The sequence below is a fragment of the Zophobas morio genome, unplaced genomic scaffold (assembly GCF_036711695.1).
Source record: "Zophobas morio isolate AGI-343-1 ecotype UQ-CSIRO unplaced genomic scaffold, CSIRO_AGI_Zmor_V1 ptg000004l, whole genome shotgun sequence".
NCBI lineage: Eukaryota > Metazoa > Arthropoda > Insecta > Coleoptera > Tenebrionidae > Zophobas > Zophobas morio.
In genome coordinates, this window is record NW_026972109.1 from 7056274 (window position 1) to 7080301 (window position 24028).

The 24028-nt window shown below is 42.0% G+C and overlaps 1 protein-coding gene across 3 annotated transcripts in view; it reads right to left on the minus strand.

Moving 5' to 3' along the window:
- The window catches only part of LOC135139558 (death-associated protein kinase related-like), a 50616-nt gene that overhangs the window by 12809 nt on the left and 13779 nt on the right, over positions 1-24028 (minus strand). For 2 of the 3 annotated variants that reach the window (XM_064069860.1, XM_064069868.1), the window contains exon 2: positions 11604-11654. The exons of the other annotated variant lie outside the window; for it this stretch is intronic. In XM_064069860.1, the coding sequence (XP_063925930.1) occupies positions 11604-11654 (51 nt within the window). The remainder of the gene's footprint in view (positions 1-11603; positions 11655-24028) is intronic. 3 annotated transcript variants of the gene reach the window in all.

Consider the following 24028-nt stretch of genomic DNA (forward strand, 5'->3'; position numbering starts at 1 on the left):
CGGGCGATTCGTACCGTCGAAAAAGGACACTTGATGTATTTGATAAGTGTTTACACGAAAGTCGGGGGTTTATCTCGAGATGTATGGATATGGTACGTCGTGGGTGGCTTTCAGTAAGTCTTCCGACTGTACGGTCTAGAGTTACAAGGTCGTACGTACCGGTGCTAAACCCTACAAGTGCCCACAGAGCCTCAACGGCCCACTTGATCCGAGTGTCACCACTAAAATGTAGTTGTCATATTTCCGGGTGTGGTACCACCTAATCGGACGGGGCCGTGTCGTTTACCTCGAGCACGTGGTGGTTTTGGGCTTTTCGCACGTGGAAGCGAAGAGTACCGACGAGGACAGTAACCTTGTCGCCGGCATGTGGTACTTCGGGTGATAACGACCACACCGTCGCTGGTCCGAATTCGAGTAAAATTGACTAATAATTTCGTGCAGCGGCTCGCCGTCGCGAAAAAACGTCGCTTGATGCGCGGACCTCCAGAAGCGAGCCCCCGACGGTCTCGCACTGGTACTACGTTCCCATAAAAGTCGACCCTTGCTCTTTTCACTCTTACTTTACGGTCCCAACGGCCGATTTAACGATCCGTTAAGCGCAATTTCGAAATAGCACGGCAGAACAGATGCGTTTCATCACACGTTCCACTTGCATCTCCAACAATCCGCGACATCCATGCGAATAAATCATCAATTTATGCGTCCTAAGATCGCGGCTTTTTATAGCCCATCAAATCTCCTTTACCACCATGAATGGGTTATATGGCGAAATCGCATGTAGTGGAGTAAGCCGATACTGCGCGCAAGGCTTCCGGCAACGCTTAGTTTACTTTCGAGGAATCCGCTTCCATGGAAGAGCCATCATCATCAACGTCGGCCAGAAAGAGCGATTCTCACGCGAGGTTATTGGCAAGCGTATTCGACGCCCGCGGCTAGGTCACGAACCGGGGTCAACGGCGCTCCGAACGCATCCCAAGGGGTAATCCGCGCACGAACACACCCCGCGAACCGCCCGATTTTTCCGGCCGATCCGGCTCGAAGGACTGCGAGCGTGCCTCATGCTCCAGACTCGGCAGATGCGCGGCACAGGAAATGAGAACAAATGAATGTCGCGCGTCGTCTGTCGTGACACCCAACGGCCATTGAACGGTCAATCCGCTCGAGAAAAGTCGCTAGAAATTAAGTGGAAAATATGCAAATTCTATTAACGGTACGCGAAAGTGCGGAGGCGGCTTATGTCGTTCGAAACTGCAACCGCGCTTTATTAATTCCTGCTTTTGACGAGACGAGTGGCGATTTTCGTTGCGGGCCGCACCAGGTGGATGATATAATAAATTAACTTTCTATACCTGGTGGTGCAAAAAATTGCGCCTATCTATCGAATGACATCAGTCTGTTTTCGATTGGTTTATGTAACGATCGGACGCCTTTCAATTGAAGCGATTAACATATGGTTGACCGGAGGCGCGCCAGAAATTAGACACTTTTTAGGAAGAGAATTGAGTGGAACGTCGTTCCCAAATTTCTTTCAAATTCTTCTGAACCTGCGTGTGTAATACAAAAATAAAATGGTATTCAAACAGCATTTCACGTAGAGGCGACTTTATTCAAGTTACTTGGATGCAGAGGAAGCGGATGCTAAAAACTCCAGTGAGCGTGGCAGCTCTTTGGAAAGCGTACTGCACGGAACCGCCCCGAGGTCTCTGCTATTCTTCGTTTTGGCGGAATTCGCTATAGAGAAAAAACGCTTTTCTGGGTTAGAAGGTCTACTTTTCGAGTCACGAAAAGCATCTCGGGTTCATTAAACGTACCATTTTTTGGCGTGGGAAAATCTCGTACGCCATGCGAATCAGCTCCGGCGAACATCCGTCTCGCGTCGGTTTCCACCAGCATTAAAGAAACTCGTTACTGGCGGGCCGATTAATAACGGGCTGGAGTGAATGAAGACGCCGCGGACGAAAAAGGAGAAGAACTGACGCTCCGGTCCAAGGTCCCTCTTGTGCTTTGTTTTCGAAATTCCACCGTTATTGCGCGAGCCGTTGTTTGAGAACCGGCACGAAAATACGGAGAATGTGAGGGTCGATTCGCACGGACTCAATTTTTCAAGGACGGTCGCGTTTTTGTTTAAAATTTAAAATTAGAATACGGTTGACATCGAACAACACACGCGACGTTTTTGCCAACGTAATCGACCAAAAACAAAACAGAATATGACTTTTACAGCGCTGGAGTGTCGCAAAAACACGCACCAAGGCTAGCGCAAGGTAACTTTACCCAACGAATTTGTTGCGGGATGTTTGCTTTGAGAGGTTGGAAGGTTGGCGAAAAGTTCCGCTCGATGTGACGAAATTTCGGAAAATTTCGACGAGGATTGTCGTCTGGGCGTCGTCTAGGGGGTCATTCTCTCCCTCGCTTTTCCGTTGTTTGGCTCGATTTCCGCGCATTCCGCTCTATTTATACGAAACGTGAGCGTCTCGTGAATGCGTAAACACGTAAGGATGTCGACGCCCTGCGTCTAGACGCGGGCGCAGCGCCCATTCAGCCGGCGCCGGACGTCGCCCCCTCTCCAACGGCGTCGGCACGCGCCGAGACGTCCGTCGACTTCAACGTTTCATTGATGGTTTTGCGCCAAAACGATTTTCGGCTTCAAAGGGGGCGTCCGTCATCGACGATGCAATTACACGATAATTGCGGTCTTTATATCGGCTTTAATGGCCCCTCTTTATTGGCAAGGCGTCAAAATAAATTCGGCAGGGGAAATGGAACGTGCCACATACTTGTGAATATAGATTGACGAATCGTCTACGAGAATCATTTGTCAACCTCGAGGAATTTACTAATTGATTGTATTTTGGACCAACTACTATTACACAATCCAGGATCAACGTAAGCTAAGCTTTTAACAAACTGTTCTGAAAGTGCTACGTTTTGTAATGGTTTGTTAGTTAGATGTTTGGCGATCTGAACATTATTCCAAATCTCTTCAGTCTTGTCTGAGGAAAGTCAGAGGTCTCAACACTCGATGGCGCTGGATGGTGAGAAGCTGCTAGTTCCGCTGACAGTTTACTATATCACCGCGAACTGTCAGCGGAACTAGGACCCTTCCACTATCCATTTCTGCCGATTAATTCTTTTAAACATACTGGAAGAGAATTTTGGTGCCATGTGCAGTGAGATCTATGGAATGATGTTCAAGAGGAAGTTAGAAGAAACTGTCACCAGATGAATAAGCGGGTTGGAGGAAGGAAAAATGCTATAGAGAAAAAAGTTAGACAAAAAAGTGCTACATGCTTTTTAATATTTGAAAGAATTTTTATGCCATAGACGGAGAAATATTTGAGGAAAATGGAGGTTTGAGCTATCAAAGGTCCAAGACTAAGGTGTTCATTTAGTTCCACTCTGATGCATATACCAAGTGTCCGCTATGCTCTTAACAATCAACTGGTGAGTCTGGGAAAAATAGTAAAAAAATGAATCAATGAAATGCAGGCGGGGTGGGTGGGCAGGGTTAATCAGCCTTAACACGTACTAGCCCCGCCCACCCACCCTCTCTCTTTTTGCAGGGCATCTCATTTGCCAAAATCAGTCTTATTTTACCAGTTACTAACCCCGCCCACCCACCCTCTATTTTCTTAGAGGGTATGTCATTTGCCAAAATCAGTTTTATCTTAGCAGCTACTAGCCCCACCCACCCACCCTCTCTTTTTTCAGAGGGTATCTCATTTGCCAAAGTTAGTCTTATCTTAGCAGCTACTAGAACCGCCCACCCGCCCCCTTATTCGTAGAAGATATGTCATTTACCAAAAACAGTTTTATCTTAGCAAGTACTGATCACTAATTTTTACAAAAAATTATCAAAATTTGGAAACATTACGAGCTTACTTATATGCACAAGGCAAGAATTTTGAACATCTTCTCTAGTGTTTAGTTGGTTATGCTTTGATGGATTTTTCTTTGTTGGTTTGCTTTTGTTTATAATTGATAAATGTCTTATTAAAAGTTTTTTTGTTTACTTATTAATGAAAAATAGCTTGTAACGATTAATGACTACTGGTTGTTATGGTTATTGTCCTAAAAAAAATTGAAGGTGGATTTCAGTCACCATCGTTACTAAGAAATCAGAAAGTAAGCCGGAGGTATTCACGCATTAGGTGCGTGCAGCGTTGCCAATTTTAGTTTTATAAAACTAGGTTGTTTTCGTAATCTACATTATAAAGAATTTTTTTATTATTTTTTTGTGACCCCCGGAGTCCCCCGTACATAACGTACTGAAGAGTTAATCCGCCATTTTCCAGACACCCGGTACAGGAAACAAAAAAAAAAGGAATCCAATGCGCAACAAAGGGGAACTGCAATGGACAGCAAAATATTGGGATTGTAACTCAAAACAACAAAACAAATATTTAAAAGAGCAGATAAGATAGCATTAAGCAATGAGGAAAAAATATGTGTTGAGAGGAATGCAAATTGTTGGCAAGAGTGGATAAGGAAGAAAACGAAATAAACAACAGAAGGTGGTTGTGGGAAAAACATTTTTGTGCAAGTGGGAAAGAAGAGTAAAAATATTAAGAAATCCCTGTAAAACGCAATATAACGAAATTGTTTGTAAAACTTGATACCGAACTAATAAATGCAATATATTGTTACGTTGATCGGTGATTAAAATCGGTGTGGGTAAAACTCAACAATTTGTTTCTTAGTAACTCGAATTTTACACAACTAATTACACGGCGATTATATACAAAATAATTCCGGCGCAACTTGAGTGAATTCATTCACTGGACACTCGACTCGTTGACTCCATAATAATCATTCCCGAAGGCCGCCTCTATTTAAAGCCATTCTTCCCTTCTAGAAGTTCCGCAGTCGAGGTCTTTCTGGATTGCCAATCGCGATTTCCGCTTCCAGGCTGTTCTTTAGCGAACACCGTCATCGACGATGAGTCATCATGGAGTAGTCAGTACGGACCAGTTTTTTAACGCTGTAATTAGGCTCATGTCTATCTTCATTTAATGAACTAGAAAACAGAAAATATGGTACCGTTTACGAATCTTCACCTACAGCTTCACTTTTACTTTTGCTCAAACTTTTTCCATTTTTTCTGAATCCGCTGCACATCGTCCCACCTCTCCACTTTTACTAATTACAAATTCAAGATAAATCACGACCATCGCCTCCGTGTCACATCGAAAAACTAAAAGATAATAGCGAAAGTCCGAAATTCGCGTCCGTCACACATGTAATAGGAGAAAGTGGATACTCGCTGATGATCGAACATCATTGACCTCTGAACCGCCACGTTTCGATTCTCAAAAAGACAATTTTTACTTCGCATTCCCGAAGTCAAATTGTTTACGTTCCGCTCGGAAAACTCAGGTATTTTGGCGCGGGTCCAAATATGCGGCAGCATTCCGCACCGGAATAATCCGTAAAAGAAAAACACTTCAAAAGATGCGTCCAGACCGAAATTAGCGTCGCGAGAAAACTAATCCGTTTTATTTAGTAAATTGGCCGACGTTTCCGATTCGCGACGACGTTTAATAATTTAATTGTTTTGGTTTCGCCGGCCAAATTCCATCACTACACGTTAACGATAAATCCACAACCTAAGTCAAGCAATAAAAACGTGGAAAGGGTTGGAAAATGGCCAGGTTTTTCCTGGATGAGAGGTTTATGGGGCATTCCAGGCCAACTCTAACCCATAAAATTTTTACACCTAACGGTGCGTCACAAAAATCATCGCAGCCGGAAAAAGACAGTTCGGATTGCCGTGGAATGACCTTTATTTCTCGTAATTGTATCACCGGCGCATACTAGAACACACTGACGAGCAGATGGTATGACTGTACGTCGACCATCCGTTATCCCATGGGTGCAAAAACCGTCGAATCGTCGCCATTTGTTCATTATTTATATAGTATTGTCTTGGTATTACCGTTACATACTCCAAGTGACATATACGTGTCATGTCCGACAACGGACGCACGTGGGGGTTGCAGGAAGTGACTGACCTCATCAGATTTCTGTAAAGGAAGTGGTTTGTACGTGGTTAGATTTACGTTTTTTGAGTCGAAAAAACAACAACACCTGAAGCGATACAAATATGGTAGGAAAAAACCGACTCGAAAATGGAACTAATAAAGAGAGTGAAATACCAGAGGAGATAAGGATCCATGAATAATGGATTTGTTGCTGAAGTAGATGCCATACATGAGAAAATGTGTCATTTTTTGATAACCACCAAACAATTACCGTAGTTGATGAAGAAATAATTGCCTTTTTATTAGTGGGTCAGCGATGGCGCTTTTATCGTTGTGTTGTTAAAATTTTATCGGTTTACACGTGCTTGGTCTTCATTAGGCTCATTAGTGGAAGGTAATGCGTACGTCGTGTTTTGGGAGTAATGTTTGTTTTATTATTTATTGCACAAGGTTTATTTTTGGTGATATAGACCTTCGAGCGCTTTATTGACGTCAACTTGGTTAAGCTTTCGCAGCATGTAGTCTTCTGAATCATATTCAGGACCTTACTTCAAACTTGTCATCGGGAAATACGTAGGTATACGTTATATAAACGTGAGTTCACGAAATTCTTTAAATCGACGTGAGAATTTAAGCAAAATTCAACTCACGCCATATATCTTAAATTGCATATGTAAAAGGTTTTCTGCAGAAGTTTCTTTATACGTTTATAAGCCCACGTGACCACTCCATCTGTTCGGTAAACAGACGTTTTTCTGATTTTTTCGTTTTTTTTTCTTTATTCTATTTTTCTACCATTTGGTCGTTTTTCAGTTAACTTCTCTACTAACGTTCAACCCTAAATTTACAATAGGTAGTCACCAAATATTTCTATCAATAATTACATTCTACTGGGTGTGTTAACCTGCTGTAACTATTATTATTACTTCGACGTAGGTTACCAAGTGGAATAATAAAGGAATTATCCACTAGACAAATGAATTTTCGATGATAATCCATGATCCGAGTAAGTCAACGCCCACAGCGTGTACAAACAATCTTAGAACAAAACAGAAACAGTACATTATATAACTAATCGCCGTAAACAATAGTTATCTTCCAGCGACTCTCTAATCTTCCAATTATAACAATTATAGCCATCACAGCCGCCACGCCAGAAAACCTCAAAAAAAAAATCAAAACCTCGCCACTTTCGCAACCCATCTCTCATATTTACACTGTTGGTGCACGCACCCGCAATACAAAGGAAATATTAGCAACAATGGGCTTATATAATCCTTAAACAAACAACCACAACATGTCATAATAATTAAAATTGGGTAAAGTTTGTTGCATGCATGCATAATATCCATTTTTGCGTAAGCCAGTAAACGAACGAACCCATATTCCAATTTCGTAATAATGTAATCACGACGGGGTGGAATTCATCCTTTCCGAGCTATAAAACTTAACTCCGTGACGCTGTTTGTTTTCCCACAATACTTGCCACAATAGGGGGCCTTATGGCCAGATAAGGGCGCTAATGAAATAAGGGACTTCGAGCCATATGGGCGCTTTATTGTTATTTATGGTGACACAATCTCTTTTCGGTCGTCTCATCCCGAACTCTTGATTTTGAGAACGCACCTACTTGCATAATGAAAATTTACGACTTTCGCGATTTACGAATCCGGACCGGACTTTCTAATTTATCGACGGAATGTCGCAACGTTGTAAAATTAAGAGAAAAGGACACAAAACGCTTCTGGTATTAAGACGAGCGACTTTACACGACGACACGTTTGTATCCATTACTCGTTACAAATTAAAGACGTGTAGAAACGCGCCGACAAACTCTAAACATCTCATGATTTTAATTTATTTCTCGTTCGCGTTATTTTCGTCATTATCTGGTCGACGATTTGCATTTTGTCATTGAACGCCGACCCACGCGACTGCGGGATGGAATTTCCGGGGGCTTTTCGAAAAACTACTAAAAATAAAGTGGCGCGTCGCGAGCAATCCCAAATTTAGGCGGTTCGATTATGAGGATGCTTTTTGTTTGGTCTCGATGGAATGTGGATGGATATTTTCGACGGACGAAGGCGAATGGGACGCCGATTGTGTAAAAAGTTTAAAATAAGAACGTGTTTGTGGTAAGAGAAGCCGTGTTGAGATAAAGAGGATGACGTTCCTAATTATTCTGACAGAGGAATGTGGCGCTGGCATTGAAACACCCGAGAAACGAACCAACATTCTTCAAGATAAACCGATTCGCACGCTGCGCCCTTTTCGCCCTCCGCCAATCAGGCGATGATTCCGCGCGAGAAACCGGTTTCTGCCACACCCCTCGTGTTCTCCGTTCTCCACCAATCAACTATCGATTACAGTGACAATTCGGCCCGCGAAACCGGTTTCGGCCACGCCCCTTTCTCACATCCGCCAATCGGGCGCCTATTACGGCGACAATTTTGCACGGTGCCGCCAAGTGCGTTGGCGACGGCCGAATTCCTCGCGGGCGCAAAAAAACCACCACCGCTATGAAGAAAATGTCTTTTGCACGTCCGTAAGTGAATCATCAATTATAATTTGCGAACCAAAACCGAACCTCATAAATTATAAAGACGAGACCGAATATTTTGGCTCCATTCCACAACTCATTTCCCATGTGGCGTGCGTGCGTGCAACAGGCACTTGGACTCTTTTGTCGTTTTTATTTTATTCTTCTTCCATTCGATTATCGCCCGGACAATATAAAGTTCGTGAAATATTTGACACTTTTTATTCGGGTTCGGCTCGACCAGATGGTAGGCGGTCGGCCCACGGAAGGACCCATGCCATAAGCGGTGGTAGCTGATGGAAGTTGGAAAATCGATTATTGATCGAGAGAAAAATAGAGGATTAAAGACGAGGCGTGGTCGTGGTTTAGGCAGGTAGGTGATTATTTGTGGAGCAAAGTCTGGAGAGAAGTGGCGATTATCAATTCGTCGTCAAAAGTGCACTTGTATTTGGGAAAAATATGAATATTATCAAAAATTTGTCGATTATCAATTCGAAACAATGAATGTGTATATACATTAGATTGAAAAATTGATAGTCGATTGGGCCAAGCATAAAATATTAATCATCAGATAGGTATTTCTATTTATGAACAAACAGAAATAAACGGTCAATACCGAAACCTACTAGTTATAAAAAAAAAATGTCGATTATCAATTAATCGATAACATTATCATTATCTCAATTTCACATGCGCTGCATAAGAGTACATATCAACAAGTTGTTAATTTAGTGACAATTAAAACTGCTCCATCCTATAGTGTCAATTATCAATACAGCCACCTATGTGAATATCAAAATGGTGTTTCAAAGTTCACGGTCAACAGGCGCCTCGTTCTAAGTCGATTTATCTAATTCGAGTCGATTATCAAAGAATCGATCCGTATCTGGCATGCCATCTCCATTCCTCATCTAATTATACAAAAGGACGTCTGGCACGAGCCCCTCATTCCGGCTAAACTTAACCGTATAATTACGTTTTACATAACGATATACGGCGTGAACCTGAAATTCGCAACGGACATCACAAACACACGCACATACACATAGAATATCCTAGATTAGTCCCGTCGTTCCGGAGCCGCATTCCGGTGTGAAGACGACCAGAGATGCCAGACTAATTGTGGAGGAATCCGCCGCAAATAACCGCACGGAGGAAAACGCTTAAAAAACCGATGCACAACGAGTGGTATTTTTAGAGAGCGGATCGAAGGGCACAAGGTGCACGAAAATTTCGAAGTTCCTTCCCTCCGACGATGGGAAAAAATGCGAAGCGAGAGATTCTCGCTGTCGGAGGAATGTAAAGGATGCGATGTCCAGCCGTGCGTTCGCTTCACTAAAGAGGATAAAAATCTGCAGACGCATTATGCGGTTAAAGTTTACGTACTGTGTAAGAGGATTGCTCGGCTATTTATTTACGTGCACAACCGCATTAGCGACTCGTGATTTACATTTATTGCGGAGAGTCGATTAAGAACATTCCGGAGATGATTTACAGAGACGGATTTATTCGATTTCAAGAAGAGAAAAACGACGACGAGAGGCGATCGACTTCGGTGGGAACGTGTAATGCCGCTTTTGATAATCGACCGACGGCGAAAACTCGACAAATATAGCAGTTCCATAAACGCTCCACAATACACAACCACGGAACAATACTGCGTCAGCTCCCTATCTATTACATTACGAATTATCGATTATCAAAAATTTATATCATCAAATTATATCAACAATTTATCAAATGTAGTATTTCTCTATAATTCGTCGATTATTATTAAATATGTATATGGTACCGACAATCACCGGTTAGGACGTTAACATCAATTGTCGAATCATATATCATTATCAACGATTTTTTATCAAATGCCGCTGCTTTAAATAAATTAGTAGCCGATCAATACAAAGTAGAATTCAAATACAAAATCCTCTTTGCATGTTTGCCAACTGACATAAATGGCCACTGCGATTATCATAAAACAATGATATTTATCAATTTTCATCGACGATGAAGCTTACAGGATGAACTTCGTTTATAAAAAATGAAAATCATATAAGGAATTTCCTTTTGGAGTTCATCGATCTATTATCAATTATGCGACAACGACGAGCTTTGTTTTATCAACATGACCAAAGCAACTACTTTTATACACAGATCGATTCGTCTTTTGAAGATTCTAAAAGAACCCAAACTTTCTATCGTTTACCAATTGACTGCACGATTTGAAATATCACCGTATCGATTATCATTAACAAGGTGACAATCCATCACTGGGCATCGCGAAATGTCCGCGGCGCCTTGACTCCCGTCAGTTATCAAAAGCATCCTCAATTAGAAACATATAATCTCGCGCTGAATCTTCGCATGTTTCACCGTCCAGCGCTAAAACCGTCCCACTATTAAGACCGTGAATCACTCCCCAACGAATCTATTAACTTATATTTAGCTCAGTTGCTGCTAAATCGAGAACGCTTGACAATGTTGCAATTGCAGTTTATAATTGTATCCAGGATGGAATCGAAATGAGAAAACGGCGCAAAAAAGCAGTCGAAAGAAGCAACAATGACGGCGGTTACTCATCCATAAAATATTCTCTAATGTGACTAAGATTGCGAGAATTCTTCGCGATACGATGACTTTTTACGAAACGATTTGCATTTGAGAATGTCGCCAGGAGTCGCACACGCACGGCAGATTATTACAAAACGCGAGAATTCAAATGGGAATGTGGAAAGCGGCGTAATTTGAGACGTGTCATCGGAAATAATTGCTTCGAGAAACTGAAAATCGACGAAGTGAAAAACCGACGTCGATTGTCAGGGTATGTGATATCGACGAGTGCGGCGACTTCTCTATCGTTCATGCGTGCTTGAAAGTGCAACAATTTTTATTGTTGCAACAAGGTTAGACCGTAAAGTTGTTGTCTGCAGACCGCCCAAGAGCGAAATTAACGTCAATTTGTTTCAATTTACGGACATTTCTCGATAAATGCCCAATGATCTGAACTGAAATACGATCGGTTTCAATGTCAGCACTGCGCTTTATCTATTACGAAACTGAAGAAAAAATGGCTTCCGTTTTATTACCGAGTTGGACTTTTACGAGAGTTCCAGTGGTGCCGTGACCAGGATACCAACCTGAAACAAAAAAAAAAGGTAAAATTAGACGATAATCACACGTTGAATAATCGCGTAAAATCGAGCGAGCATGTAATCAATAATATTTCCGTAACGTAATATGTAACATTCACATCACATCTTTGTGCTTTCACGCAATAACCCCGATTAACAGTAAAAGTAAATAAACAAGGAATCAAGGAAATCGAGGGACTAACTGATACATGCACAAATACAATACAATAGCAGGCGGCGCTGATCCGCCTGTTAATCACGAACAGTTAGTTTGTCCTGGAAAAAACCAATCCTCCCTTTTAGCCGGAAGTGCCTCAACCACCGGTTACATAAACCCGAACACATTATTACTTCGTGATTAAGAAAAAAATTAAATGAAAGGAACCGAAGCCTCGGGCCACTTCAATTTCGAAAACCACACCGCGTCCACTTTGACGGTTGAGCTTTTTCGCCTCCAGCAAGGTCGTACCAGACGATATGACTTAAGTATTTTTTTCTCCACAGAATGGGCGTGACCGGACGAAAACTTCTTTTTCTTTACATTCCTCGTTTTTTCTTTCTTTTTGTTCTATTGTTCGGGCGATGCCTTACTAGCGAAGGAACGAGTCGAAAAATGGTCGACGACGTACCAAAAAATCACCATCCATAACCGGAACAAAGAGCAACGCGCGTCCTTGCGTGAGTCAGAAGGCCTTGCCGTGAACTCTCTGCTGGTAACGAGAGGTGGTGTTGCAGGTGATGAGACCGGAGGATGGCTCGTGTGGTTCGGAAAAAACGTTATCGATTAACAAATCGACGAAAAATCTAGACGATTCGTTACGCTCACGTTAATTATAATGATTGTGATATATGCAAGGGAACTGTCAAAACAATTTTGAGTTTTAATAACCGTAGCGAACTGTAGTGGTCTTGCTCGTTTTTGTGGTTCCAGGAATGCAGTTACAGGGACCACACCTCGAATTTGCAATAGCTGTGATTTGTGTGATGGTTAGTCGTCGTGATAAACCGACAACGTAGGGTGATATCTATTTATCAAATTATCAACACAGTGATCTACTTAAAATTAAAATATATATTGCTGCGTGGGCACAAACTATCAATGATCATCAATCATTTCTGTGGAAATATCGAAACATCATAAATGTAATCAATCTACTCTTTGGGAACACGAATTCAATTAAGAAAGATTGAACACCAGGAAGCTGAACTACGATGTTTCTAAATCCTTCCCATGTGTACTTTGGTAGTACAATACCGCTTACATATCGTGCCAAATCAAACATGATAACAGAATGTCGAACAAAATTAGCTATCAAAAATAAACTCAATAAACCGTACATGGTTCTCGTAACCTCGAGCCATTATTTATGTGTGTAACGATAAGATATCGATAAGATAATTATAAAAATCTAAACTGATCTACACTCCACCTATTTGCACGTAGATAGCTTGTCCGCATCCAGATTGTCCCAAATATCTATACAGTTCTAACCCGTTCACTTTCCACATCAAGGAAAATCCGCTATTCCAAACTAGAACTTCCTTCGCACTATCAAAACTATCAATCTACATATATCACTCCTTCCAGAGGTCGCGAGGGTCAATCTTCTCTCCGCAGCCTTCCTCTGCCATTTAAATCTTCAACAGCCTCCTTTTCGCCTCAATTTCGGAAATGTCGCACCTATTAACTTTCAACGATCAAGCATGCATCATCCAGCAGATAATTTCAAAGCCAAAGCCAAGTTTAACGGCACAATAAAATCGTTACGAAACCCAATCACCCACACGCACTTAAAACACACATGTTCGATATTCTCCCATTCCTGCATCCATCGACAAGGAGGTCGATGGGGCCCTCTCTGCACTCGAAAAAACCTCTCCATAGAGTCGCACCGGCGCCAACCGATCGACACGTCAAGGATTCTACCGGGCGCTCTTTAATAAAGGACGCGTACATTTTGGGCGAGGCACTTTCTATTTCGGGCACTGCGGGATTAAAACACGCGTGACATTAATCCGCGGTTTAACCTCGACCGGCGTACCTTCTTGACTGAATATGCTCTTTTCGTTTTAATTAAAAGACATTTCGCCAACCGGTGTCATAATTCTAAGCGTTATCTTTTTATCGAAAACCATAAATTCGGGCCTCGAAAGTTAATTTATCGACAGGATTCTCGCAACCCTTTTAATTAAGATCCGGTGGATATGTTAATGATGATGATCTAGACGCATTAACGCCCAAACTCAACCTTATGAGAGTTAATTGATTTCGGGGATCGCACTCAAGGTGGCTTATGACGCTGAATTAGGTAAAGGAAAGTAAAATTACGAATCGGTTAATAAACATGAGGCTTGCTATCGCGGCGGGTTATCAGAAACGCGGTAAACACCACTGGCGGCCTCCGAAATGAGATCATCTGAGCGTGGCGGCCCCCAAGAACCCGCTTCGGGCCCTCGGCTCTCCCCTATATGTGCTTGCGACGTGGACCACCGCTTCCGCACGCTTCAAACACGAAAACACAAGCTCAGCAGTTTCCAAAATGTGAAATTGAAAATGTGGTGACACAACTGATGATGATCACGTAACGTAATCCAAAGCTGCTAGTGTTTTGCGACCAACAGCTGCTAATGATTCATCTTTTTAACGTACCAGTTGTTGGCAACTACCTTTAAAGGCCTCTGAAAAACGAACCTGGTGATTTTATCGTCATAAAACGGAAGGTTGATAGACAATTTGTGGTTCCGGAAAAACTGGGTGGCCAGAGACTATGAAAAACATTGTGCTTGGAAAAATTGCACTTCTTACCGTGCAAATACGTCGAGAAAAAATTTTGACACACGCTTTAATCTTTCGGGAGTCGATTTAACGGTTGTAATGTTTGAAACCCATCGCCGTTAGGATGTTTTTTCAAAACAACACATTGCCAAGGTGAAAAAATCTCGCACCGACTTGCTTCCGTGAAAAGTGAAGGCGTCCCACACAAACCCGCTTGGGGGCCCCGACTTTCCCCTGTATTGCTTTCGGACAGTAAAATTCCTCCTCCACGCTTCAAAACCGCCACAAATCTCCCCCCGGCTTGACGCTCGCGAAAAAATTACCCACCGCACTTCATTCCTGTCGGTTTTTGCTATTTAACGATGAATTTAGCACAGCCTACATGATCTACCGCCACGATCTCGTGCAATATGCACCGCGCGTGCAGTGGAATTCCGTGGGCTGACTTTTACGCTCGTTTTATCGTTAATAGCAAACCGGCGATTAAAACGCATGAATGGAAACAACAGCGGACCCATAAAACCCGGTTGACGCAACGGCAAAAAAGTTTCCCCTCGTTGGAAATCCGAGTTTCCGCGCGGCGATTTTCTCAACTTTCGCCGTTCCGCCGTTCTCCGTCGATAACATCGCGGCCGGCGCCGATTTCTGCATGTACAGCAACACAATGGCATATACGCAGCTCGCATCGCCCGAGGGTGGTGAACCACCGAGAAAAATCGTAAATCTCGAGGAGGACGGACCGGTCACGAAGCGAACATTACCGGAACGTCGCGCCGTCCATAAATAGAGTCGCGGGTGCGTTTTTTTTGCGAGCCGGGTTCATTTTTCTCGATTTTCGCGAGGGTTCGTTTTTCTCGCGGGTTCATCGGAACGTCGAGTCTCGCTTGGGTTATTGCCTGCTTCGCCTTCGACACTATGCAGATGGGAAAGCTCGCACTTAACACGTAATTATCGTTAAATCATCGCTGAATACGAACCCATTACACACTTCTCGCCAAAATAAATCGGCGTTTCCTTTGTGGAGGTCCGGTTGCGAAACGTTTCACTTAACGCTGGAGTCGACACCAACGTGAGGCGATTAGATAGTGGAACGCCGCCGTCTCGTAAAATGTCACCAGGAATGCCAACGACGTGACGTCTATAAATCTGAGAAATTCTCGAAACCTCGATATTTCGCAACGATGTTATAACACAGGGTCAACAAATAAACAAACAATGAACCGCCAAGGGTCACCACAACACTTTCGATTCTAGTAGTCGCGCAATAACCTAAAAATTCATGAATTCCGTTCGAGAAAAGCCGCCCCCGGTCACAGCACCAGATGAAATTCCAGCCGACGTGAAAAAATTCGATCGGGTTTCGAAACGTCGTTGCAATAATTACACAAAAAAATTAATTACAAACGATTTTTCTCGTTCCAATCGCGATCATTAAACGGAATTGGCATTTGCTTGCTTGCTACATTACAACCGCTAATTACATGAAGCGGTAGCGCCAGCACATTTACCTTGAACCAATTCGAACAACGAGATAATGAACATACCCACTGTACCCGGCATCGTAATCGGTCATTTGCAATTAATTGAGCCCGGCTAGTTGAAGTGGACTCTTTGTGTCTTTGTGCGGCGAAAATTGCAGAAAACGATCCTTTGTATCGCTTGACGAGCCAAACTGGTTCATGTTTCCCCGGAAAACTACGCAGACGATAGTATCTCTTTATCAATAATGAACTGACAAGCTCAAAGGTTCTTTTTTTGGAAAACGGGTGATAATTTGAAGATCCAGACATGAATCACTTGATTATTATATATAGTTACCCAAAGGAATCGACTATGATTTTTCTAACGTGTTTGATACTTCAAAGTACGACATTCTTTTGTCCAAATTGTCTAGCATTGGCATTCGTGGAGTGGCTCTCGACCTCATAACTCCGTATTTATTCGGTACATCTCAAACAGTAATAATAACTTATCAAAACAGTGGAATTAATAAGAAAGTAGGTACTGTTCAAGGGGTGTGCCGCAGAGACCGATTCTGGCCCTTCTCCTCTTCATAATCAACATAAACGATCTACATAATATACAAAAATATTCTTAAAAAAGACCAGTCTTTATTTCCGGGGGTTCATTTCATCGATCAATATGTATTTTGAAAAAACTATACGTGCTACAAAAAATCTAAAAACAGATTCGCAATCAGCAAAAAAGATTAGATTAGGAATGTGTATTTCCATTACGAAAATTCATTTTGTAGAACAATGTAGCCGTTATCCAGACAATGCCCCTCCGCATGTCGTCAATATTGATAAACTCTGCGATTATCGCGGTGAGTGATAGTTCCTCCTGTCCCCTCACGAGGGCGGTATTTGCATGGCGCAAAAAACCCTCTAATGATCGCCCATTAAATTGATTATCCTCGCGCGGCTCTTTTGAGCCCCGCTTTGTGTACACCACTTAAAATTCATTATCCATGTTAGAGATAAAAGAAAACAGTTGATGCCCCATCCTCTTGCTTCATCAATATAATTTATATAGTCGGGATTCGATTTATTCGCAATAATGCGGAGTACGTACAAGATTTATAGCTTTGCGATATAATTATAAACTCGATCAGTCCTTAATTAACCGGGCGTCTTAATTAAAGCGAAATGTCAGATCGATTAGGCCTGAAAGTAGTGTCGATGGTGGAATGCGGCGGACAAAATGCAACCTTACGAACCACTGGAGAGCAAAAATTTGGATTGTGTGAGTACTCCGATGGACCGTTACCGGGCAGCGGTACTTTTTTCGCTACCTTAACACACACAAGGTTGCTTTTGTCGCTCTATTGTTATCAACATTCGCTAAACAAACACCTGGAACTGTACATTTTCTCAGTTTCCGTATGTCAATGACGTCAGCCATTGTCTCTGCCGAAGAGTATAGATCTCCATGATTGGAGGACGTGAGACCATGTCAGTACCATTATCCTGGAAAACGCCATACCACCATCGAAGCTCATTAGCTGTCGTGTTCCCCGTCTCTTTATTGCAAAGAATTTATTAATAATTTCTGCGAAAGGTCGTGGAAATCGTTTCGCTCGCATTCCTCCGGTCGGATCGCCGTTCATAAAAAGAAAATCGCGTGCAAGCGAACCGCACTTCCTCCAGAAATATCGAAAAAAATCACAAATAGACGCGGCAAATTAAGATTGACAAGGTCGCGATTATGATTTCGTCGCTAATTGTCAATTTTCGCATTCTTGAAATTTCTAGTCGCGCACAAATGCGTTTAATTGAAGACAAGGCTGACAGATCGATGATGTTTAATCGCTCGTAACGGCTTTATAATTGTTTCAAAAGATCATTCGACGCGTCCATGCGACACGTGTTTTCTTTGTTCGCGGTTCAATGGTTTTTTAAATGTGTTGTGACAGCGACAGGGGGACTCGGTAGTAATTGCGGGTTTATTAAGATCGGCCCGCTGATGTGAGAAAATTTTATTAATTCCGAACGATTGCGCGATCTTCCGGGGGGCTCCACGCGGAAAGTACACGACAATCTGAAAATTACACAAAAAAAAAACATGGTTTTAAATACAATGTACGAGAAAACGGATTTATGGTGCTTTTATGGCAACTTTATAAAGGTTTTACGCCGTCTAGCGACCATTTATGGATAGGTACAGAACATTTTTCAATTGAACGGGCAATTTTTCCAGTAGCAATATCATCATCGATTAGTTCTCATTGTTGTGGAGTAACCCATTTCCTTGTCCGTTTCCTCATCAAAATGAACTTCTACAATAGACGCGGCAGACGTCAATCTCTTTGTCTCCTAGCCACAACAAACCTCACAAACCTGTCAAAGCAAATAAAAAAGCGCTTCTCGTCGTCCTCGCGGCAATTTTACGATCATAATGATATTCTCTAATGGAATACTTTCCAAACCCTAGGAATCGTGTTGCGGGCACGACGGGAACATTTATCCGCAAGAGGTCAGCTATTAGTTCGTGGCGATTCCCCTCTTCTCTTCGAACGTCGCTTTTAAACAAACGCCATCAAGGTTAATAATAGAAAATTTATCGGCGATATCGGTAAAATCGGTTTCGTTTTAAACTGCCACAATAAAAACGACATTTTTTCACGACCGTCGCTGCAGTGAAAGCAGCATTCAATAACAGAACCGACGTCAGTCCCGGTTTTAGAATAAAAAATTGAATAGCACAGCAACACAATAACGTTCAATGCCAATGTAATATCGGCGCAATAAAAATATCGTTTCCTAATTGACAACAATTAACGCTAGAGAAAAGTGGCGACGTGTAAATGTCGTTTGGAGAGTAGCAAAAACACAACCAACCGAGTGTGGGAAAGTGGATTTTAGAAATTTCGACGAGATGTTTCCGATTTGGCACGAATTGGGCGAGGTGATTAATTAATAACGATTCGTATAAAAACTTGCTATTTGTAGGACATCCAGTCGCCGTCTTGCGTTCCGTTTAGCTGAGGGTAGCCCGAGCCTGACTAACACTCTGAGTCAAAATAGGATGAGCCACCTCAGGGTTAAAATAAACACTTCGCCCCAAACCATACCGGCTCCGAGCATCCCGGCCCACGCGTCGATGCAAATTTTCGCTCATCCCACCAAGGCCATCCCCGTTTCGCAAATTTCTCTCATACTATATAAGTAGCGCGAGGCGCCGCCGAGCGAATAATTTACATTCCTGCACCGTCGTGCCGGGGTGTTGCGGCCCGTTACGATAAATATGCTAAGCAGGATGGATCGTGTGCATTTTCGATGGCGGAGTCGAAAAAACGCCCCACTCGGCCACAAGCACGTACTTCAACGTCGACCACATACTCGACAGAAAGCCGTCGAGTCGTCGGAGGAGTTACGGTCCGTTGGCTAGCGACAAAGGCTCGTTTCCGCGACTAAATTAATAGCTGTTAGTTATACACATGCGGCTCTGTGTGATAAGAGAGAGAAATCGCCGCGTTGCGAACAAAGCGCGCAAAGGATGGGTCCCGGGAGCGAGACCTGCGGGAAAGCCGCTGCAGCGCCGGACCGGGAGCGGAGCCTTGAGCGACACCCGGTGGCGTGCGTGGCGTAAGCCGCCGCGATCCAATATTTAATTATGCGCTGTTATTGTATTAACCCAATTTTCGTGGCGTGTGTCTTCGGTTTTGTGTGTGAGCGGTCACGTCACAGATGAGTTCGAACAGAGGACGTTGTCGTGTTGTTTTCATTAGGACTCCAGCACCATATTTTTGCTTGGATGTCGCTATAATCGAGTTAGCCTTCGTCAGTAGCCTTTCTTCGTTCGGATGCGTGGTTATTAATTTCGCCAATTACGAGAATGACGATGGAAAAAATTTGCACCGTGTCTGACCCGGTTTTGATTTTTAAACAATACGATTTGTTTATGTAACTTTTCGCATGCAGGAGGAGAGCGTTGACACCGTGTTTGCAAACTATGCTAATTCGCTGCGACGCGTATGGAAGCGGCGCTTTTTTAATGAATAATTCGCTAAATAACGACGTGTTCTTGCGAGAATCCCACCGGTGATACAAAAATCTTTATCTGCATAAATATTGACGCAAGCCGAGTTGCAGGCGCTAAATCCACTTTATTTCGTTTGCAGGCGATTAATTAAAGGAATACCGGTACGTTTATTGCCGAGAAAACAAACATCGGAAACAAGGACGAAGAAAAGTGATGCGAACGTAATAAAATTAACCAACTTGTAGTCGACAAACACGCTACAACCAATGTACGGTCTCGAGTTTATCGCCGCCGCTTTATTTACACCGGAAATCTACACTTCTTCACTTTCTTCGACTGCAAAAATCGTGTACACAACATGTAAAGAATCCCGAGGTCGTTCTTCAATCACCTCGTCGACATTTCTCACCTCCTTAGAACCCGTTCCAACCAAATCGGTCATCTGTGCGACGTTCGTCGCGTCTCGCGACTCTAACTGCTTAATTATTAGTAGTACCCTCGTCGAGAACTAATTACGGCCGTCCCGCAGTGCTCGACTTCGGGACCGATGCTCGAAATCGATCGGATCAACGGCCCGGCGCCGCGACCAGAATGCGAAACAACGCCCCAACGTCCGCGCGTCCGTCGCCCCGTCCGCGGTCCGCTATTACGAAACCGTTTCCGATCCATTCAATAATTTAATGAAAACAGTTTTTTGAACTTGGAAGCGATCAAGCGTCACTTGTACAAAGACATTCCATAGAAGGACGCGGCCGGACGGTTGCTGCATGGCGATGTTACGTGAGGCCGACACGCCGTTCCCTCGCCTCTAATTGGACTCTCGGAATCGAAACGAGACGCTCGCTCGAAAATCCCTTTGATCGAGGAGGACGTGCGAAAAGGAGCGGTGATTTGCACAATTCCCCCCGCTTCCATCTGCTTTACGATAAGCTCGGCTCGATTGATTGGTCTTTTTTGTCGAACGTTGACGATTGCGATTTGCAATACTGTCTGCATTAAATTGTATGAGTTCATAGACAGATCTTAGATTGCTTTGTTCCACTTTTTTTTCCTAGGAAGAATCGTCAACTTCTGTGGTTCAAGAGTGAAGTTATAAATTGGATTGGTCATACAAATGGAATGCTAAATAAATAGAAAAGATCTAAATTCACGAAATATCATGAGTTATTCTAAAGAGGTAGCTCAAGATCAAAGATTTTGATTCACGTGATATACACGCAGGGGCCAATGGGACCAAATTTTATATACTTTTAAATGAAGTAAAATTTCGGCCTTTCAAACGCCAGTTCCAACTCTTCCAAGGTTCAAGGGAGATATCTATTTATATATAAGATCCTTCTAGTCATAACTGATACCTCCAGCAGAAATTGTTAATTCATTTGTTAAAATGTTGAGGGGTCTGGTACTATTTTATTTTTTGAAGAACGTGAAAGAATCTCAGAAGCCCTTTGTGTTTCTTTTTTGATGAGAAAGAATCTCAGAAATCACTGGTCTTTTATTGGTTGCACAACGTCGAAGAATCTCAAAAGCCCTTTGCGTCTTTTTTTTTATGAAAAAAGAATCTCAGAAAGCCTTGCTGTTTTATTTTTTGATGAACGGAACGCGAACGAATCTCAGGGGTTCCTTGTATCTTTTTTAAAGCATGTGAAATAATCTATGTTTTATTTCGTGAAGAACGTGGCAAACTCGCAGAAACCATTTGTTTCTTCTTTTATGAGAAAGATGATTTAGTTTTTAAAGAGAGTGAAAGAACCTCTGAGGCCCTATGTGTCTCGTTTTTTATGAGAAAGAATCTCAGAAATCTCTATTGTTTCAATTTTTAAAGAAAGTGAAAGAACCTCGGAGGCCCTTTGTGTCTCTTTTTTATGAGAAAGAATCTCAGGAGCCCCTTTGTGTCTTTTTTTAGGGGAAAAGATTCTCTAAACGCGTGGTGTTTTATTTTTTTTGATGAACGTGAAAGAATCTCAGGGGCCCTTTGTATCTTTTTCTTAAAGCATGTGAACTAATCTAGAAGGGCTTGGTATTTTATTTTGTTAAGAACGTGGCAAAATCTCAAAAACCCTTTGTGTTTCTTCTTTTATGAGAAAGAATCTCTGAAATCCCCAGTGTTTTAATTTTTGAAAAAAGTGAAAAAACTTCAGAGGCCCTTTGTGGCTCTTTTTTATGAGAAAGAATCTCAGAAATCCCTGGTGTTTTATTTTTTGCTGAACGTAACAAAATCTCAGGAGCTTTTTGGATCTTTTTTTTAATGAGAAAGAGTCTCAGGGGCTCCTTGTATCTTTTTTTAAAGGATGTGAAATAATCCACGAGGGGTCTGATGTTCTATTTTGTGAAGAACGTGGTAAAATCTCAGAAACCCACGTGATTCTTCTTTTATGAGAAAGAATCTCAGAAATCGTTGGTGTTTTATTTTTTGATAAACGTGAAAGAATCTCAGGGGCTCCTTGTATCTTTTTTAAAGCATGTGAAATAATCAAGAGAGGCCTGGTGTTCTATTTTGTGAAGAACGTGGTAAAATCTCAGAAACTCATGTGACTCTTCTTTTATGAGAAAGAATCTCAGAAATCCTTGGTGTTTTAGTTTTTGAAGGAAATCAAAGAAACTCAGAGGCCCTTCGTATCTCCTTTTTTATGAGAAAGAATTTCAGAAATCTTTGGTGTTTTATTGTTTGAAGAACATCAAAGAATCTCAGGAACCCTTTCTGGTTTTTTTATAAAAAAAATCTCGGAAACCCTTGGTGTTTTATTTTTTGAGAAACGTGAAAGAATCTCAGGAGCTTTTTGGATTTTTTTTTTCATGAGAAAGAATCTCAGGGGCTCCTTGTATCTTTTTTTAAAGCATGTGAAATAATCTAGAGGGGCCTGGTGTTTTATATTATGAAGAACGTGGCAAAATCTCAGACCCTTTGTGATTCTTCTTTTATGAGAAAGAATCTCAGAAATCCCCAGTGGTTTATTTTTTGATGAACGTGAAAAAATCTCAGGGGCTTTTTTTTAACGAGAAAGATTCTTGGGAGCTCCTTGTATCTTGTATGTGAAATAATCTAGAGGGGCGCGGTGTTTTATTTTGTGAAGAATGTGGCAAAATCTCAGAAACGTTTTGTTTCTTCTTTTATGAGAAAAAATTTCAAATCTCTGGTGTTTTAATTTTGGAAGAAAGTGAAAGAACCTCAAAGACCCTTTGTGTTTTTTTTTTCATAAGAATCTCAGACTCCACTGGTGTTATTTTTTTATCAACATGAAAGTATCTCACGGGCTTTTTGTGCCTTTTTTTAAATGAGAATCTCATTTCTTCAAAAGATTGTTATAACTTCCTATCTAATGGGAAAATACGATGTCAAAAATGTATGTGCTGTTTTCCATAAATAAAATACATACATATTAGCAAAATAGAAAACTACCGTCCCGTTTCTCTTCTGTTCAATTTTGCAAAAATTTTTGAAATGTATTTAAGCATATCAATGACGGAGTTGTTAAACGCACCAGAACACCATTCCAACACTGTTTTATGCACAAGTGATCGCCCGTCACAAACTTAGCATGCATGGGACAATTTATTTCTGAAACCATTGATAGTCGGGGTCAGGTAGACGTCGTCTATACTGACTTCCAAAAGACGTTTGACTTCATATAATGTCACCCGAAGTTATAGTAGTTTAGTTTCGTCGTCTGGAACCTCCCCAAGGATCACATCTATGCCCCTTGCTATTCCCTATTTTTATTAGCGACATCGTAGATGTTATAAATTGCTGCAAGTTGTTGTTTCCCAACGTCCTCAACATATTTATTGCCATAGTTGCCATGGAGCCATGTGTTCGACAAAGCATATACAGAAACAGTGAAGAACTTTCCTCCATACAAGCACCAAATGCTCTGTATTTCGCTTTGATTAGATCTAGATGTACTTATATGGTTTCCTTAATATAAACCTTATAGCGACGAGTTAGAAACGGTTCGGTGAAGATATTTAAAATATTTGAGATTTCTTGTCGATGGTGTTTATCCTATTAGACGCTATGATCATCAGCTACCACTTACTAGATTCCACTAGAACTCGCTCGACACTCGACGCATTTTCATGGTTATTAAATTTTTATCGCAGCTAAATAATTAAAGCGATT